The 18,743-nt window shown below is 54.4% G+C and overlaps 1 protein-coding gene across 7 annotated transcripts in view; it reads left to right on the plus strand.

The window, feature by feature from the left end:
* The window catches only part of hmgcs1 (3-hydroxy-3-methylglutaryl-CoA synthase 1 (soluble)), a 379,408-nt gene that overhangs the window by 354,615 nt on the left and 6,050 nt on the right, over window positions 1-18,743 (plus strand). For 4 of the 7 annotated variants that reach the window (XM_085969371.1, XM_085969235.1, XM_085969302.1 and 1 more), the window contains exons 2-4: window positions 11,533-11,990; window positions 13,278-13,403; window positions 15,638-15,802. In XM_085969371.1, the coding sequence (XP_085825497.1) occupies window positions 11,543-11,990; window positions 13,278-13,403; window positions 15,638-15,802 (739 nt within the window). In that variant the 5' untranslated portion in view covers window positions 11,533-11,542. The other 3 variants (XM_085969123.1, XM_085969449.1, XM_085969178.1) reach the window with 3 other exon arrangements.

Genomic DNA, 18,743 nt, shown 5'->3' on the forward strand with positions numbered 1-18,743 from the left:
GCTGTAACATAGCGTGCCGCCAGTGTTATACAGCTTCTCTCCTCTCCCAGTAGGAATGGGAGTTTTTGGTTGTCATTCAGATTTCTGAAATCAGGGCATATTTGTGAGAATCTTTGGTAGAAATTCTCCCTGATGCCCTGATATTTTCCACAAGCTGTGAGGAAGTGCATCTCTGTCTCCACCACTCCCTGACTGCAGTGCGAGCATATCCTGTCCTCTCTTGGCAGCCTGGTCTGCCTGTGTCTGCCTTTTTCGATCGCTAGGCTATGTTCGCTAAGTCTGTACCTTGTCAAGGTTCTTCTCAGTTTGTTATCCTTTACCATGGTCAGGTAATCAGCTATGTTGTATTGTCTGTTTAGGGCCAAGTAGCAATTGAGTTTGCTTTGGGTTTTTGTTGTTTCTGCCCAATATGTCAGATATTTTTCCTTTTGCTTAGCGACGATTGTGTTGGTCGAATTCTTTGTGTTACCCTGTCACTGTCCTGGGGCTGGTTATTGTTAGTATTGTTAGTAGTTACTTCACTGAGTCCCAGGACTAGTTGACTGAGGGTATTCTTCTTTATGGTCAGCTCTTGGCATTTCAGGGCGTCGTAGTGATAGCATTGGGGATTGCTCATTTGTAGGTGATTCCAAAATTTGGTGGCTCTTTTTTGGATAGTGATTATTAATGGATATTGGCCTAGTTCCGCCCTGCATGCATTGTTTACTGTTTTCCTTTGAGTCCGGAGGATACTTTTACAGAATTCTGCATGTAGGATCTCAATTGGGTGTTTGTCCCATTTTGCAAATTCTTGTTGAGTTAGCGGTCCCCATACCTCACTGCCATAGAGTGCAATTGGTTCAATTACTGATTTGAAAATTTTGAGCCAAATGCTAATTGGGATTTCTATTTGGATTGATTTTTGATGGCATAGAAAGCCTTCTTGCTTTCTCTTTCAGTTCATTCACAGCCAGTTTGAAGTTTCCCGTAGAACTGATTTTTAAGCCCAAGTATGTGTAGTTAGTGGTTTGTTCAATTTTGGTTGTTCCTACTGTGAAATTTATTTTGGGTCCCTGATGTTTGGATCTTTGCTGGAACACAAGGACTTTGGTTTTTTGGGGATTTATTGTCAGGGCCCAAGTCTGGCAGTACGACTCCAGCAGGTCCAGGTTTTGCTGTAGCCCCTCTTTAGTAGGTGACAGCAGAACCAGGTCGTCTGCATAGAGGAGGAATTTAACCTTGGATTCATATAGGGTGAGGCCGGGTGCTGTAGATTGTTCAAGTAGTTTTGCCAATCCATTTATGTAAATATTAAAGAGTGTCGGTGAGATTGGCGAGCCCTGCGTCACCCCCCGCCCCTGTGGGAAGTATTTTGTTTGTTTGTCTCCAATTTTAACTGCACATTTGTTGTTTGTATACATTGATTTAATTACATCATATGCTTTCCCTCCTACCCCACTTTCGATAAGTTTCAGGAATAAACCGTCATGCCAGATGGAGTCGAAAGCCTTCTGGAAATCTACAAAGCATCTGGAAATCTCTCTCGCCCCCCCTCTCTCTCTCTCGCCCCCCCTCTCTCTCTCTCGCCCCCCCTCTCTCTCTCTCGCCCCCCCTCTCTCTCTCTCGCCCCCCTCTCTCTCTCTCGCCCCCCCTCTCTCTCTCTCGCCCCCCCTCTCTCTCGCCCCCCCCTCTCTCTCGCCCCCCCTCTCTCTCTCTCGCCCCCCCTCTCTCTCTCTCGCCCCCCCTCTCTCTCTCTCGCCCCCCCTCTCTCTCTCTCGCCCCCCCTCTCTCTCTCTCTCGCCCCCCCTCTCTCTCTCTCTCGCCCCCCCTCTCTCTCTCTCGCCCCCCCTCTCTCTCTCTCGCCCCCCCTCTCTCTCTCTCGCCCCCCCTCTCTCTCTCTCGCCCCCCCTCTCTCTCTCGCCCCCCCTCTCTCTCTCTCGCCCCCCCTCTCTCTCTCTCGCCCCCCCTCTCTCTCTCTCGCCCCCCCTCTCTCTCTCTCTCGCCCCCCCTCTCTCTCTCTCGCCCCCCCTCTCTCTCTCTCGCCCCCCCTCTCTCTCGCCCCCCCTCTCTCTCGCCCCCCCCTCTCTCTCTCTCGCCCCCCCTCTCTCTCTCTCGCCCCCCCTCTCTCTCTCTCGCCCCCCCTCTCTCTCTCTCGCCCCCCCCCTCTCTCTCTCTCTCGCCCCCCCTCTCTCTCTCTCGCCCCCCCTCTCTCTCTCTCGCCCCCCCTCTCTCTCTCTCGCCCCCCCTCTCTCTTCTCTCGCCCCCCCTCTCTCTTCTCGCCCCCCTCTCTCTTTCTCGCCCCCCTCTCTCTCTCTCGCCCCCCTCTCTCTCTCTCGCCCCCCTCTCTCTCTCTCGCCCCCCTCTCTCTCTCTCGCCCCCCTCTCTCTCTCTCGCCCCCCTCTCTCTCGCCCCCTCCCCTCTCTCTCGCCCCCCTCTCTCTCTCTCGCCCCCCTCTCTCTCTCTCGCCCCCCTCTCTCTCTCTCGCCCCCCTCTCTCTCTCTCGCCCCCCCTCTCTCTCTCTCGCCCCCCTCTCTCTCTCTCGCCCCCTCTCTCTCTCTCGCCCCCCTCTCTCTCTCTCGCCCCCCTCTCTCTCTCTCGCCCCCCCTCTCTCTCTCTCGCCCCCCTCTCTCTCTCTCGCCCCCTCTCTCTCGCCCCCCTCTCTCTCTCTCGCCCCCCTCTCTCTCTCTCGCCCCCCTCTCTCTCTCTCGCCCCCCCTCTCTCTCTCTCGCCCCCCCTCTCTCTCTCTCGCCCCCCCTCTCTCTCTCTCGCCCCCCCTCTCTCTCTCTCGCCCCCCCTCTCTCTCTCTCGCCCCCCCTCTCTCTCTCTCGCCCCCCCTCTCTCTCTCTCGCCCCCCCTCTCTCTCTCTCGCCCCCCCTCTCTCTCTCTCGCCCCCCCTCTCTCTCTCTCGCCCCCCCTCTCTCTCTCTCGCCCCCCTCTCTCTCTCTCGCCCCCCCTCTCTCTCTCTCGCCCCCCCTCTCTCTCTCTCGCCCCCCTCTCTCTCTCTCTCGCCCCCCCTCTCTCTCTCTCGCCCCCCCTCTCTCTCTCTCGCCCCCCCTCTCTCTCTCTCGCTCTCTCTCTCTCGCCCCCCCTCTCTCTCTCTCGCCCCCCCTCTCTCTCTCTCGCCCCCCCTCTCTCTCTCTCGCCCCCCCTCTCTCTCTCTCGCCCCCCCTCTCTCTCTCTCGCCCCCCCTCTCTCTCTCTCGCCCCCCCTCTCTCTCTCTCGCTCTCTCTCTCTCGCCCCCCCCTCTCTCTCTCTCGCCCCCCCTCTCTCTCTCTCGCCCCCCCTCTCTCTCTCTCGCCCCCCTCTCTCTCTCTCGCCCCCCCTCTCTCTCTCTCGCCCCCCCTCTCTCTCTCTCGCCCCCCCTCTCTCTCTCTCGCCCCCCCTCTCTCTCTCTCGCCCCCCCTCTCTCTCTCTCGCCCCCCCTCTCTCTCTCTCGCCCCCCTCTCTCTCTCTCTCGCCCCCCTCTCTCTCTGTCTCGCCCCCCTCTCTCTCTGTCTCGCCCCCCTCTCTCTCTCGCCCCCCTCTCTCTCTCTCGCCCCCCCTCTCTCTCTCTCGCCCCCCCTCTCTCTCTCGCCCCCCCCTCTCTCTCTCGCCCCCCCTCTCTCTCTCTCGCCCCCCTCTCTCTCTCTCGCCCCCCCTCTCTCTCTCTCGCCCCCCCTCTCTCTCTCTCGCCCCCCCTCTCTCTCTCTCGCCCCCCCTCTCTCTCTCTCGCCCCCCCTCTCTCTCTCTCTCGCCCCCCCTCTCTCTCTCTCGCCCCCCCTCTCTCTCTCTCGCCCCCCCTCTCTCTCTCTCGCCCCCCCCTCTCTCTCTCTCGCCCCCCCTCTCTCTCTCTCGCCCCCCCTCTCTCTCTCTCGCCCCCCTCTCTCTCTCTCGCCCCCCCTCTCTCTCTCTCGCCCCCCCTCTCTCTCGCCCCCCTCTCTCTCTCTCGCCCCCCCTCTCTCTCTCTCGCCCCCCCTCTCTCTCTCTCGCCCCCCCTCTCTCTCTCTCGCCCCCCCTCTCTCTCTCTCGCCCCCCCTCTCTCTCTCTCGCCCCCCCTCTCTCTCTCTCGCCCCCCCTCTCTCTCTCTCGCCCCCCCCTCTCTCTCTCTCGCCCCCCCTCTCTCTCTCTCGCCCCCCCTCTCTCTCTCTCGCCCCCCCCTCTCTCTCTCTCGCCCCCCCTCTCTCTCTCTCGCCCCCCCTCTCTCTCTCTCGCCCCCCCTCTCTCTCTCTCGCCCCCCCTCTCTCTCTCTCGCCCCCCCCTCTCTCTCTCTCGCCCCCCCTCTCTCTCTCTCGCCCCCCCTCTCTCTCTCTCGCCCCCCCTCTCTCTCTCTCGCCCCCCTCTCTCTCTCTCTCGCCCCCCCTCTCTCTCTCTCGCCCCCCCTCTCTCTCTCTCGCCCCCCCCTCTCTCTCTCTCGCCCCCCCCTCTCTCTCTCTCGCCCCCCCTCTCTCTCTCTCGCCCCCCCTCTCTCTCTCTCGCCCCCCCTCTCTCTCTCTCGCCCCCCCTCTCTCTCTCTCGCCCCCCCCTCTCTCTCTCTCGCCCCCCCCTCTCTCTCTCTCGCCCCCCCCTCTCTCTCTCTCGCCCCCCCTCTCTCTCTCTCGCCCCCCCTCTCTCTCTCTCGCCCCCCCTCTCTCTCTCTCGCCCCCCCTCTCTCTCTCTCGCCCCCCCTCTCTCTCTCTCGCCCCCCCTCTCTCTCTCTCGCCCCCCCCTCTCTCTCTCTCGCCCCCCCTCTCTCTCTCTCGCCCCCCCTCTCTCTCTCTCGCCCCCCCTCTCTCTCTCTCGCCCCCCCTCTCTCTCTCTCGCCCCCCCTCTCTCTCTCTCGCCCCCCCTCTCTCTCTCTCGCCCCCCCTCTCTCTCTCTCGCCCCCCCTCTCTCTCTCTCGCCCCCCCTCTCTCTCTCTCGCCCCCCCTCTCTCTCTCTCGCCCCCCTCTCTCTCTCTCGCCCCCCCTCTCTCTCTCTCGCCCCCCTCTCTCTCTCTCGCCCCCCCTCTCTCTCTCTCGCCCCCCCTCTCTCTCTCTCGCCCCCCTCTCTCTCTCTCGCCCCCCCTCTCTCTCTCTCGCCCCCCCTCTCTCTCTCTCGCCCCCCCTCTCTCTCTCTCGCCCCCCCTCTCTCTCTCTCGCCCCCCCTCTCTCTCTCTCGCCCCCCCTCTCTCTCTCTCGCCCCCCCTCTCTCTCTCTCGCCCCCCCTCTCTCTCTCTCGCCCCCCTCTCTCTCTCTCGCCCCCCCTCTCTCTCTCTCGCCCCCCCTCTCTCTCTCTCGCCCCCCCCTCTCTCTCTCTCGCCCCCCCCTCTCTCTCTCTCGCCCCCCCTCTCTCTCTCGCCCCTCTCTCTCTCTCGCCCCCCTCTCTCTCTCTCGCCCCCCCTCTCTCTCTCTCGCCCCCCTCTCTCTCTCTCGCCCCCTCTCTCTCTCTCGCCCCCCTCTCTCTCTCTCGCCCCCCTCTCTCTCTCTCGCCCCCCTCTCTCTCTCTCGCCCCCCCTCTCTCTCTCTCGCCCCCCCTCTCTCTCTCTCGCCCCCCCCTCTCTCTCTCTCGCCCCCCCCTATCTCTCTCGCCCCCCCTCTCTCTCTCGCCCCCCTCTCTCTCTCTCTCGCCCCCCTCTCTCTCTCTCTCGCCCCCCCTCTCTCTCTCTCGCCCCCCCCTCTCTCTCTCGCCCCCCCTCTCTCTCTCGCCCCCCCTCTCTCTCTCTCGCCCCCCCTCTCTCTCTCTCGCCCCCCCCTCTCTCTCTCTCGCCCCCCCTCTCTCTCTCTCGCCCCCCCTCTCTCTCTCTCGCCCCCCCCTCTCTCTCTCTCGCCCCCCCTCTCTCTCTCTCGCCCCCCCTCTCTCTCTCTCGCCCCCCCTCTCTCTCTCTCGCCCCCCCTCTCTCTCTCTCGCCCCCCCTCTCTCTCTCTCGCCCCCCCTCTCTCTCTCTCGCCCCCCCTCTCTCTCTCTCGCCCCCCCTCTCTCTCTCTCGCCCCCCCTCTCTCTCTCTCGCCCCCCCCTCTCTCTCTCTCGCCCCCCCTCTCTCTCTCTCGCCCCCCCCTCTCTCTCTCTCGCCCCCCCCTCTCTCTCTCTCGCCCCCCCTCTCTCTCTCTCGCCCCCCCTCTCTCTCTCTCGCCCCCCCTCTCTCTCTCTCGCCCCCCCTCTCTCTCTCTCGCCCCCCCTCTCTCTCTCTCGCCCCCCCTCTCTCTCTCTCGCCCCCCCTCTCTCTCTCTCGCCCCCCCTCTCTCTCTCTCGCCCCCCCTCTCTCTCTCTCGCCCCCCCTCTCTCTCTCTCGCCCCCCCTCTCTCTCTCTCGCCCCCCTCTCTCTCTCTCGCCCCCCCTCTCTCTCTCTCGCCCCCCCTCTCTCTCTCTCGCCCCCCCTCTCTCTCTCTCGCCCCCCCTCTCTCTCTCTCGCCCCCTCTCTCTCTCTCGCCCCCCCTCTCTCTCTCTCGCCCCCCCTCTCTCTCTCTCGCCCCCCCTCTCTCTCTCTCGCCCCCCCTCTCTCTCTCTCGCCCCCCCTCTCTCTCTCTCGCCCCCTCTCTCTCTCTCGCCCCCCCCTCTCTCTCTCTCGCCCCCCCTCTCTCTCTCTCGCCCCCCCCTCTCTCTCTCTCGCCCCCCTCTCTCTCTCTCGCCCCCTCTCTCTCTCTCGCCCCCCTCTCTCTCTCTCGCCCCCCTCTCTCTCTCTCGCCCCCTCTCTCTCTCTCGCCCCCCTCTCTCTCTCTCGCCCCCCTCTCTCTCTCTCGCCCCCCTCTCTCTCTCTCTCGCCCCCCTCTCTCTCTCTCTCGCCCCCCCTCTCTCTCTCTCGCCCCCCCCCTCTCTCTCTCGCCCCCCCCTATCTCTCTCGCCCCCCCTCTCTCTCTCTCTCTCTCTCTCTCTCTCTCTCAATTCACAATTCACAATTCAAATCGCTTTATTGGCATGATAAGTTACATCTTATGTTGCCAAAGCATCAAAATACATTTCTGGTTTAGCACATAAACGCAGTTCTATTCATACAGTGTATAAACAGGTATATCCCTGAGTGTATAAATATACATTCGCATTGTTTATATATATTCTTTTCTTAGTTTACTGGTTGTCCCTCTGTTCATGGCAAGCTGTAACATAGTGTGCCGCCAGTGTTACACAGCTTCTCTCCTCTCCCAGTAGGAATGGGAGTTTTTGGTTGTCATTCAGATTTCTGAAATCCGGGCATATTTGTGAGAATTTTTGGTAGAAATTCTCCCTGATGCCCTGATATTTTCCACAAGCTGTGAGGAAGTGCATCTCTGTCTCCACCACTCCCTGACTGCAGTGAGAGCATATCCTGTCCTCTCTTGGCAGCCTGGTCTGCCTGTGTCTGCCTTTTTCGATCGCTAGGCTATGTTCGCTAAGTCTGTACCTTGTCAAGGTTCTTCTCAGTTTGTTATCCTTTACCATGGTCAGGTAATCAGCTATGTTGTATTGTCTGTTTAGGGCCAAGTAGCAATTGAGTTTGCTTTGGGTTTTTGTTGTTTCTGCCCAATATGTCAGATATTTTTCCTTTTGCTTAGCGACGATTGTGTTGGGTCGAATTCTTTGTGTTACCCTGTCACTGTCCTGGGGCTGGTTATTGTTAGTATTGTTAGTAGTTACTTCACTGAGTCCCAGGACTAGTTGACTGAGGGTATTCTTCTTTATGGTCAGCTCTTGGCATTTCAGGGCGTCGTAGTGATAGCATTGGGGATTGCTCATTTGTAGGTGATTCCAAAATTTGGTGGCTCTTTTTTGGATAGTGATTATTAATGGATATTGGCCTAGTTCCGCCCTGCATGCATTGTTTACTGTTTTCCTTTGAGTCCGGAGGATACTTTTACAGAATTCTGCATGTAGGATCTCAATTGGGTGTTTGTCCCATTTTGCAAATTCTTGTTGAGTTAGCGGTCCCCATACCTCACTGCCATAGAGTGCAATTGGTTCAATTACTGATTTGAAAATTTTGAGCCAAATGCTAATTGGGATTTCTATTTGGATTGATTTTTTGATGGCATAGAAAGCCCTTCTTGCTTTCTCTTTCAGTTCATTCACAGCCAGTTTGAAGTTTCCCGTAGAACTGATTTTTAAGCCCAAGTATGTGTAGTTAGTGGTTTGTTCAATTTTGGTTGTTCCTACTGTGAAATTTATTTTGGGTCCCTGATGTTTGGATCTTTGCTGGAACACAAGGACTTTGGTTTTTTGGGGATTTATTGTCAGGGCCCAAGTCTGGCAGTACGACTCCAGCAGGTCCAGGTTTTGCTGTAGCCCCTCTTTAGTAGGTGACAGCAGAACCAGGTCGTCTGCATAGAGGAGGGATTTAACCTTGGATTCATATAGGGTGAGGCCGGGTGCTGTAGATTGTTCAAGTAGTTTTGCCAATCCATTTATGTAAATATTAAAGAGTGTCGGTGAGATTGGCGAGCCCTGCGTCACCCCCCGCCCCTGTGGGAAGTATTTTGTTTGTTTGTCTCCAATTTTAACTGCACATTTGTTGTTTGTATACATTGATTTAATTACATCATATGTTTTCCCTCCTACCCCACTTTCGATAAGTTTCAGGAATAAACCGTCATGCCAGATGGAGTCGAAAGCCTTCTGGAAATCTACAAAGCATGCGTAGATTTTGCTTTTGTTATGGTGAACGTGTTTGTCAATTAGGGTCTGTAGGGTGAAGATATGATCGGATGTTCTATAGTTTGGCAGGAATCCAATTTGGCTTTTACTCTCTCTCTCTCGCCCCCCCTCTCTCTCTCTCGCCCCCCCTCTCTCTCTCGCCCCCCCTCTCTCTCTCGCCCCCCTCTCTCTCTTGCCCCCCCCCCCTCTCTCTCTCACTCTCTGTCTCTGTCTCTCCTTCTTTCCTCACCCCCCCACCCCCCTGCGTGTCACAGGGATCTGCAGTACGAGCCCACAGCCTCCTCCCGACAATGAGCTGTCACTGCTGATCCCTCTGCATCATACGAGGAGCGGAGGCTGATTGGCTGAGGCTCAGTCTGAACACGCTGATTGGCTGAGGCTCAGTCAGAACACTGTGTGCTGATTGTGTGCTGTGGGTGGAGCCGGTGTGTGTATTTCTCTGTCGGAGGGTGGCTGCTGCTTTGCGCATTGATGAGAGTGAAGTGCAGCTCGGTGCTGGCACCAGGCAGGTAGAGTACATGCATGTATTGTATGTGTGAGAGGCAGCACTCTGGGCACTGAAGGCTTCTCGTCCTGCACGGATGTACAATGCAGGAACAAATCTCGGGTAAATTGTAGGCACGTGAGAGACTGGACTGTGTTTAAAATTTGGACCAGCTTTACATCATTACGCTATAAGCAAATGGGAGCGGTTTTTGTCAAGCGTTTGTCATGAAATCGACACTCATTCCTACTGCGTGTGTGGGAAAGGAATTGTTAGGCGTCACTATCGGTAGTGAGTCAGAGAGAGAGAATTGAAGTTGGGTGTGAGAAGCGTATGAGAAAGGGGAACTGTGTGCTTTAAATGGGGTCGGGGTTCTGATTCTGATGCGTGTGTGTGTGTGAGATGCTGATGAAGTGTGTATTAAGCAAGGTCTGGGATCTGGCTCTGTGTATGGGCATGGCTGTTGTTTCCGGAGGGTCGTGATTCTGGTTCGAGTGTGTGTATGTGTGCGTTCTGGCTTTGTTGTTTTGCAGGGTGTGGATTCTGGTTACTGTGTCTGTCTGCAGTCCGCACTGGTTTTTTAAGTGAACGATCAGATTATTCACCCGGCCCGCTTCTCTTTTTCCCCCTCCCCCCCCCCCCCCCCCAATAATAAATTCTGCGTGCTTCAGTGCAACTCGCTGCCATCTCTTAACAGCAGAGGCTGATGTGCTGGTAACGGTACCAGCTGTAAGTGCTTAGAGAATGCACTCATGCCAAGGTCGAGTACTCGGTGCGTAGCGCAGGGTCGATGCACCAAGACCTGGTACAGTAGTGTGGAGGGTTACATCCGGTGTATCCGGGGTTTGGCTCTGCTGTGTGTGTGTTTACACTGCAGTGATAAACCTACCCGCAGTTCGTGCGCCGGAGCCAAGGCGTTCCAGAGATCGAGGTGTTCTCTGCCGTGATGGACCAGCTGCCAGGTTTGAACTGTGCCGAATTTGCTGATGTCGGCCGGAGAGGCAGTGCGAGTATAGTGGACCCCCTCCTTCCCTCCTCGGTTTAAGGAGGGGAGAAATCGGCCCAGGATCCTCGCTGTCCGAGACCCTGTGCGGAAAGTGCGCGCGCGTTTGTCACGGCGACACCCGGTGTGGACAGAATCGGGTTTGACTGTGATGCCCCTTGTGGCCGAATTACCAGCAGCCACTCACCGCCCAAGCTCTCAAGTTAAGCACAGCCATGTAGGCAAATGATTGGAGGGAGATCGGCACTCAGCCGGCTCCGTCAGCAGAGGGAGGAGGGGAAAGCTATGCATGGCCTGTGTTCACATCCCGTCTCCAATATCCAAGGGCATTCAGAATAACACTGCAGGGACTGTTTAAACCCATTCACTGCCCCTGGCCAATTACTGCTAGTGCTGGTGCTGCAGAACATGGTAATGAATCGTATGCCTGCCATTCATGCATTGTCTCAGTATAGGTTGAAAGTGCTGACTCTCACTGGGGTACAGTTCCTGAAGGTGCTGACTCTCTCTGGGGAACAGTTCCTGAAGGTGCTGACTCTCTCTGGGGTACAGTTCCTGAAGGTGCTGACTCTCTCTCTGGGGTACAGTTCCTGAAGGTGCTGACTCTCACCGGGGTACCGTTTATGAAAGTGACCCGTGCTGGGGTACGGGTGAAGAGGGCACTGCACCCTTGTGGTCCCGCCTTCCCTCCACTGTAGCAGGTTTTCCTGTCACTAATCCAGGAGGAGCCCTGACTGGATATTTGAACCTGGCATCTGTTGCCCTGTATGAGTTGCACATCTTTCACCCACCGATCTGTGGTCAGCGGAGGACTTGACCAGGACTTTTGGGAACGGGGGAGGCCATTCAGCCTCTCGAGCCTGTTCTGCCATTCAATGAGGCCATGGCTGATCTGTATCCTAACTCCATCCACCTGCTTTAGTTCTTATCCCTTAATACCGTTGTCTAGCAAAAACCTAGCTTCGATTTAAAATGATTAATTGAGCTCGCATCTACTGCTTCTTGTGGGAGGGAGTGCCACACGCGTGAAGAAGTATTCTTAACTTCTCTGCTGAATGGCTTGGCTCTGATTTTAAGATTATGTTCTCTTGTCCTAGACTCCCCCACCAGTATCTACCCTATTAATTCCTTTAACAATCCTAAAGCCTCAATCAAATCACCCCTTAACCGTCTATATTCCAGGGAATGCAAGCAGAGTTTATGTAACCTCTCTTAATCTAACCCTTGGAGCCCTGGTAACTTTAGCGCTTGACAATCATCTTGGAGACTACTCGCTGTTGTAAGAAAACTACTAGGCACTTGGTCTAAGCGTTAAACAAAGCTTTAATCAACTGTTTTACAACATGGAGGTCTAGTTGTGTCCTTCACTAGTTCCTGTTAATGTCCTGCGCAAGCTGGGCCCATGCCTGAGTATTTATACTCTCCCTGGACAGCGCCACCCGCAGGCCGCTCAGTTGATTCATGTCACTCACTACATTTATTTTTGTTCCTCCCCCTCTCTTCGCAGTCTTTCCACGATGCCTGGATCTCTTCCCGCCAACGCGGAGGCCGGCTGGCCCAAGGATGTGGGCATCATCGCCATGGAGATCTACTTCCCGTCGCAGTACGTGGAGCAGACCGAGCTGGAGAAGTTCGACGGGGTGGACGCCGGCAAGTACACGGTGGGCCTGGGCCAGTCCAGGATGGGCTTCTGCTCCGACCGCGAGGACATCAACTCCCTGTGCCTGACTGCCGTCCACCGCCTGCTGGAGAGGAACAACCTGCCCTACGAGAGCATCGGGCGGCTGGAGGTAGGCACCGAGACCATCATCGACAAATCCAAGGCGGTGAAGACTGTCCTCATGCAGCTCTTCGAAGAGTCCGGCAACACCGACATCGAGGGCATCGACACCACCAACGCCTGCTACGGCGGAACCGCCGCGCTCTTCAACTCCGTCAACTGGGTGGAGTCCAGCTCCTGGGACGGTGAGTCCGCACCCCCCACCCCACTCCACTCCACTCCAGCCGCTGCCCGTGTACCTTCCTCCTCTCCTCCAAGGCGCGGCTTGGCTTTGGTTGCATCCAATGGTCCCTGTCATTTTTCTTGGGGGGCTGCGCGGTCCATTCAAAGTACCACGCACCCACGCTTTCTGCACTGAAAAGCCGGCTGCGCGGGTTCCCTGGAGCGCTGTGTGGCCCCGCAGCTTAAAGGGAACATTGGTTGCACCTACTTCCAAGTGGAAGGAAAAAAGGGAAAGGACTCGCATTTGTAAAGAGCCTTTCCCAACCTCCGGACGTCCCAAAGTATCACAGCCAGTTCAGTATTTTTCAAGTGTAGGCACTGTTGTAATGTATCTCCCACAGGTGAAATATATCCGCACCTTACACAGGCACTGTATCTCAACAACAACAACTTGCATTTATATAGCACCTGTTAATGTAGTAAAACGTCCCAAGGCGCTTCACAGGAGCGATTATCACACAAAATATTGATTGGGCTAATGTATATAAGAACATAAGTAAGCGCAGGAGTCGGTCATACGGCCCCTCGAGCCTGCTCCGCCATTCGATAAGATCATGGCTGATCATCGACCACAACTCCACTTTCTCACCCGATCCCCATATCCCTTGATTCCCCTAGAGTCCAAAAATCGATCGATCTCAGCCTTGAATATACTCAACGACTGAGCCTTCACAGCCCTCTGGGGCAGAGAATTCCAAAGATTCACAACCCTCTGAGTGAAGGAATTCCTCCTCATCTCAGTCCTAAATGGCCGACCCCTTATCCTGAGACTGTGACCCCTGGTTCTAGACTCTCCAGCCAGGAGGAAACAGCCTCTCAGCATCTACCCTGTCAATCCCCCTCAGAATCTTGTATGTTTCAATGAGATCACCTCTCATTCTTCTAAACTCCAGAGAGTATCGGCCCATTCTACACAATCTCTCATCATAGGGCAGCCCTCTCATCCCAGGAATCAATCTAGTGAACCTTCGTTGCACCGCCTCCAAGGCAAGTATATCCTTCCTTAGATAAGGAGACCAAAACTGTGAGAGCGAGTTTCTGCATAGAAATAAGTGTGAGGTGATGCATGTTAGTAAGAGGAATTGCCCTTTAGTGCCTGCGGGTGAAACCGATTCCCGAGACGTTTTGATGATTTGGGGGCCAGTGCAGTTTTTGTGAAGTGTGATTTATTGATGGAGGGAGCAATGGGCAGCTCCCTGTTTTCCCAGCTGGATCTGACCCGCTCTCTTGTTTTGGTTTTGACTTTGCAGGGCGCTATGCATTGGTCGTTGCTGGTGACATCGCCGTCTACGCCACCGGGAGCGCCCGTCCCACGGGGGGCGCCGGCGCCATCGCCATGCTGGTCGGTCCCAACGCACCTCTGTGCTTTGAGCGAGGTAAGTAGGCGCGGAAGAGACCCGTGAGCGCAGGCTTTCGGGGCCTTCAACTTCCAGACAAAGCACGGCTATGTATACGAAACATATTTAATAATAGAAAGAAAGACTTGCATTTCTATAGCGCCTTTCGCAACCTCAGGACAACCCAAAGCACTTTACAGCCAATGAAGCACTTTTGAAGCGTAGTCACTGTTGTAATGTAGGAAACGCGGCAGCCAATTTACGCACGGCAAGCTCCCACAAACAGCAATGTGATAATGACCAGATAATCTGCTTTAGTGATGTTGGTTGAGGGATAAATATTGGTCAGGACACCGGGGAGAACTCCCCCTGCTCTTCTTCGAAATAGTGCCCTGGGATCTTTTACGTCCACCTGAGAGAGCAGACGGGGCCTTGGTTAAACGGCACCTCCGACAGTACAGCACTGCACTGGAGTGTCAGCCTAGATTTTGTGCTCGAGTCTCTGGAGTGGGACTTGAACCCACAACCTTCTGACTCCGGCGAGAGCGCTACCCACTGAGTAACGGTGAGACATCAGCAACTGCAACCACTTCTCTCTGTCTTTCTACATAGAACCGTCCAGGTTTCACCTCATTATACCCAGCATCCCCATCCCCTTCCACAGGGGCGGGAGGACCCATAACTCCTCGGACCCATAGCTCCTCTTACCCAAAGCCCAGCTCCTCGGATCATAGGAACAGGAGGAGGCCATTCAGCCCCTCGCGCCTGTTCCGCCATTCAATTAGATCATAGCTGATCCGTATCTTAACTCCATCCACCCGCCTTGGGTCCATAACCCTTAACACCCTTACCAACAAAACTCTTATCAATCTCAGTTTTGAAGTTTTCAATTGAACCCCAGCCTCGACCGCTGTTTGGGGGAGAGAGTACCAGATTCCCACTCCCCTTTGTGTGAAGAAGTGCTTCCTGACATCAACCCTGAACGGCCTGGCTCTAATTTTAATATTATGGCCCCTTGGTCTGGATTTCCCCCCAGTCCCTTGGGGATTGTTATAAACCATTTGCTGGGAGGGGGACGGGATTGCGTCCAGTTGATTTCCCACCTCGCCTGGCGCCCCCCCCCCCCCGACTCCGATGTGCTGGGAAATGAAAGTTGGGAACTGTACCTCTGCACCTGCCCTTGATTTCGCAGTCTCGACATCTGCGGTTGTGTGGGGCGTCGGCCCCTCCGTCCCCACCCCGCCCGCCGGCCCCTCCGTCCCCGCCCTGCCCGCCGGCCCACCACTCGGCAAGACGCCAGTACAGAGTACTGTATTGGTCAAAGGGTCTCGCAGCTGATCTGGCAGGAGACCAAGTTAAAAGGCGGTGACAAAATCTCTGATTTCTTGGGGGATGTCTTGTACGGTCAACAAACAGCCAAATATTCCGCTGTCTTTCGGGGGCAAGGAGTCTGTTACTGAAGCAGTATTTTTTGTTATTGCAGTGCTGTTTGATTGCCAGCAGGTGGTGGTGTTGCACTTCATTCCTGTGTACAGCTGCCGCTTCATTTAAAGTTGCTTTAACTCATATTATCCGGTAATACAAGTTTTGTTTAGGTGCTAAATTCTCAGGTTGCTGTCGTGTATTATGTACAGAAAAACAACTTGGAATTATTAGCAGACTAATCTGCGAACTCCTTGGAGCTGCGCTAGTGAGTTAGAAACTCCCTTTTATATAGCGCCTTTCACAACCTCATAGTCACTGTTGTGATGTGGGAAACACGGCACAGCAAGATCCCACAAACAGCAATGTGACAATGAACAGATAATCTGTGTTTCAGTTATCAGTTGAGGGATAAATATTGGCCAGGACTCCGGGGAGAACTCCCCTGCTCTTAAGAGTGGCCATAGGATCTTTTCCATCCAGCTGAGAGAGCAGATGGGGCCTCGGTTTAACGTCTCATCCGAAAGACGGCACCTCCGACAGTGCGGCACTCCCTCAGCACTGCACTGGGAGTGTCAGCCTGGGTTTTGTGCTCGAGTCTCTGGAGTGGGACTTGAACCCACGACCTTCTGACTCAGAGGCGAGAGTGCTGCCCACTGAGCCACGGCTGAGTCAAGTTTCTGTGGGACGAATGGCGATCGTAGTTACTGTAGGCACTTCATCTCTCTCGCCCACCCCAACTGGACGTGAATGTGTAACGTTCCCTGTGTGCGCGCGGTGGGGAGGTTGTTTGCTGTCTTCAGTGCCTCAGGTTTGAGAATATAACGGCTGACTGCGTCCTTCCCTCATAGGCCTGCGGGGGACGCACATGCAGCACGCGTACGACTTCTACAAGCCTGACATGGTGTCAGAGTACCCTGTGGTGGACGGGAAGCTCTCGATTCAGTGCTACCTCAGCGCGTTAGATCACTGCTACACGGTCTACTGCAACAAGTACCGGGCACAGAGGCAGAAAGGTGGGTCGCTGGGTTCAGCTGCGTGAGACCGGTAGGGCCTTGTATCTTAAAGAAGAAAAGCTATAGCCAGCAGGACTGCTTTGCACATGCCCCCCTCCCTCATATATACCCTCAACAGCTGTGGCATTCTCCTCTCATTTCATCACCTCCACACGACTCGTGTCCTTTTACCTCCCCGTGATGCTCGGTGGAAATGGTTTTCAAACTATTCTGGGCCTTCAATTGCTGCAAATAAGTTCCTCAGAGATCAGCCACCTAAAACTGATGGAGGGATATTGGTCCTGGGAATTAGAACATTTTTCCTTTTTAGACATTCTGTGTCGGCATCAGTTACTCTTGAGCCAGGTACAGCACTGGTTACATACAGAGTAAAGCTCCCTCTACACTGTCCCATCAAACACTCCCAGGGCAGGTACAGCACGGGTTAGATACAGAGTAAAGCTCCCTCTACACTGTCCCATCAAACACTCCCAGGGCAGGTACAGCACGGGTTAGATACAGAGTAAAGCTCCCTCTACACTGTCCCATCAAACACTCCCAGGGCAGGTACCAGACGTAGGTGCAACGTAACTTAAGGCATTGGTTAACGTGATCTCCTGGACTGGTTCCGATCGGCGGTGGGAGGGGGGGGACCCCCGAGAGAAGTTTTCCACATTTTTTTCCACCCTAATTGGCCGGGGGTATCTATCTGGTTTTCCACCTCTCCCAGTAGACTACCTGGCACCATGAATGATGGGGACAGGAGGAGGCCATTCAGCCCTTCAAGCGTGTTCTGCCATTCAATTAGATCATGGATGATCTGTACCTCAACTCCATCTACCCGCTGACGTAAGAAAACTACTAGGCACTTGGTCTAAGCGTTAAACCAAGCCTTAATCAACTGTTTTACAACATGGAGGTCTAGTTGTGTCCTTCACTAGTTCCTGTTAAAAATGTCCTGCGCAAGCTGGGCCCGTGCCCGAGTATTTATACTCTCCCTGGACAGCGCCACCCGCAGACCGCTCAGTATTATTTCATAAGTCTTTCTTTCTTGAATGACTGATTCATGTCACCCGCCTTGCGATGCCTCTGCCCAACAAAAACCTATCGATCTCAGCCTTGAAAGCTCCAATTAACCCCCAGCCTCAACAGTTTTTTTTGGGAGAGACAGAGTTCCAGATTTCCACCACCCTTTGTGTGAATAAGGGCTTTCCGACATCACCCCTGAACGGCCTGGCTCTAATTTTAAGGTTATGCCCCCTTGTTCTGGACTCCCCCCACCAGAGGAAATAGTTTCTCCCTATCTACCCTATCAAATCTTTTTAACATTTTAAACACCTCGATCAGATCAGACCCTTAATCTTCTAGCTGGAACCAATGTCCTAGGGGGAGTGTTTGCTAGTGCTGTGGGGGAGGGTTTAAACTAAAATGGCAGGGGGTTGGGAACCTGAGCAGGGAGACAGAGGAAAGGGAAACGAGGATAAAAGCAAAAGATAGGAAGGAGAAAAACAAAAGTGGTAGTCAGAGAAATCAACGGTTTAAATCAAACATGGCCACAGTAAATAATAATTCTAATAGGTCTAAGAGCGTTAAAAAAACAAGCCTGAAGGCTTTGTGTCTTAATGCAAGGAGCATTTGTAATAAGGTGGATGAATTGGCTGCGCAAATAGAAGTAAACAAATACGATTTGGTTGGGATTACGGAAACGTGGCTCAAGGATGGCCAGGACTGGGAACTCGACATCCAGGGGTATTCGATATTCAGGAAAGATAGGCAAAAAGGAAAGGGAGGTGGGGTAACATTGCTGGTTAAAGAAGGGATTAACACAATTGTAATGAAGGATATTAGCTCTGATGAGGTGGAATCTGTATGGGTAGAATTGAGAAATACTAAGGGGAAAAAAACGTTAGTGGGAGTGCTCTATAGACCTCCAAACAGGAAGGCGGAGGTTGGGGATGGCATTCAAAGAGAAATTAAAGAAGTGTGCAATAGGGGCACAGCAGTCATCATGGGTGACTTTAATCTACATATAGATTGGGCCAACCAAATGAGTAACAATACTGTGGAGGAGGAATTCCCGGAGTGTTTACGGGATGGTTTCCTGGACCAATATGTCGGGAACCAACCAGAGATCAGGCCATCTTAGACTGGGTATTATGTAACGAGAAAGGATTAATTAGCAATCTTGTTGCAAGAGGTCTGTTGGGTCGGAGCGATCATAATATGATCGAATTCTTCATTAAGATGGAGAATGAAGTAGTTGACTCGGAGACTAGGGTCCTGAATTTAAATAAAGGAAACTATGATGGTCTGAGGAGCGAGTTGGGTAGGATTGATTGGGGAATGGCACTCAAAGGGTTGACGGTGGATAGGCAATGGCAAACATTCAAAGACCGAATGGATGAACTACAGAATTTGTTCATCCCAGTTTGGCATAAAAATAAAACAAAAAAGGTGACCCAACCGTGGCTAACGAGGGGAATTAGGGATAGCATAAGGTCCAAGGAGAGGGCATATAAATTGGCCAGAAAAAGCAATAATCCTGAGGATTGGGAGCAGTTTAGGATTCAACAAAGGAGGACAAAGGGATTAATTAAGAAAGGGGAAATAGAATATGAGAGTAAGCTTGCAGAGAACATAAAAACTGACTGTAAAAGCTTTTATAGATATGTGAAGAGAAAAAGATTGGTGAAGTCAAGCGTAGGTCCCTTGCAGTCAGAATCGGGGGAATTTATAATGGGGAACAAAGAAATGGCAGACCAACTAAATACATATTTTGGTTCTGTCTTCACAAAGGAGGACACAAATAACCTCCCAGAGATGCCGGGGAACATAGGGTCTGATGAAAGGGTGGAACTGAAAGAAATCAGTATTTGTAGGGAAATGGTGTTAGGAAAATTGATGGAACTGAAGGCCGATAAATCCCCAGGGCCTGATAATCTGCATCCCAGGGTACTTAAGG

The sequence above is a fragment of the Somniosus microcephalus genome, chromosome 1 (assembly GCF_052327205.1).
Source record: "Somniosus microcephalus isolate GS21.2 chromosome 1, FLI_Smic_1.0, whole genome shotgun sequence".
Classification (NCBI taxonomy): domain Eukaryota; kingdom Metazoa; phylum Chordata; class Chondrichthyes; order Squaliformes; family Somniosidae; genus Somniosus; species Somniosus microcephalus.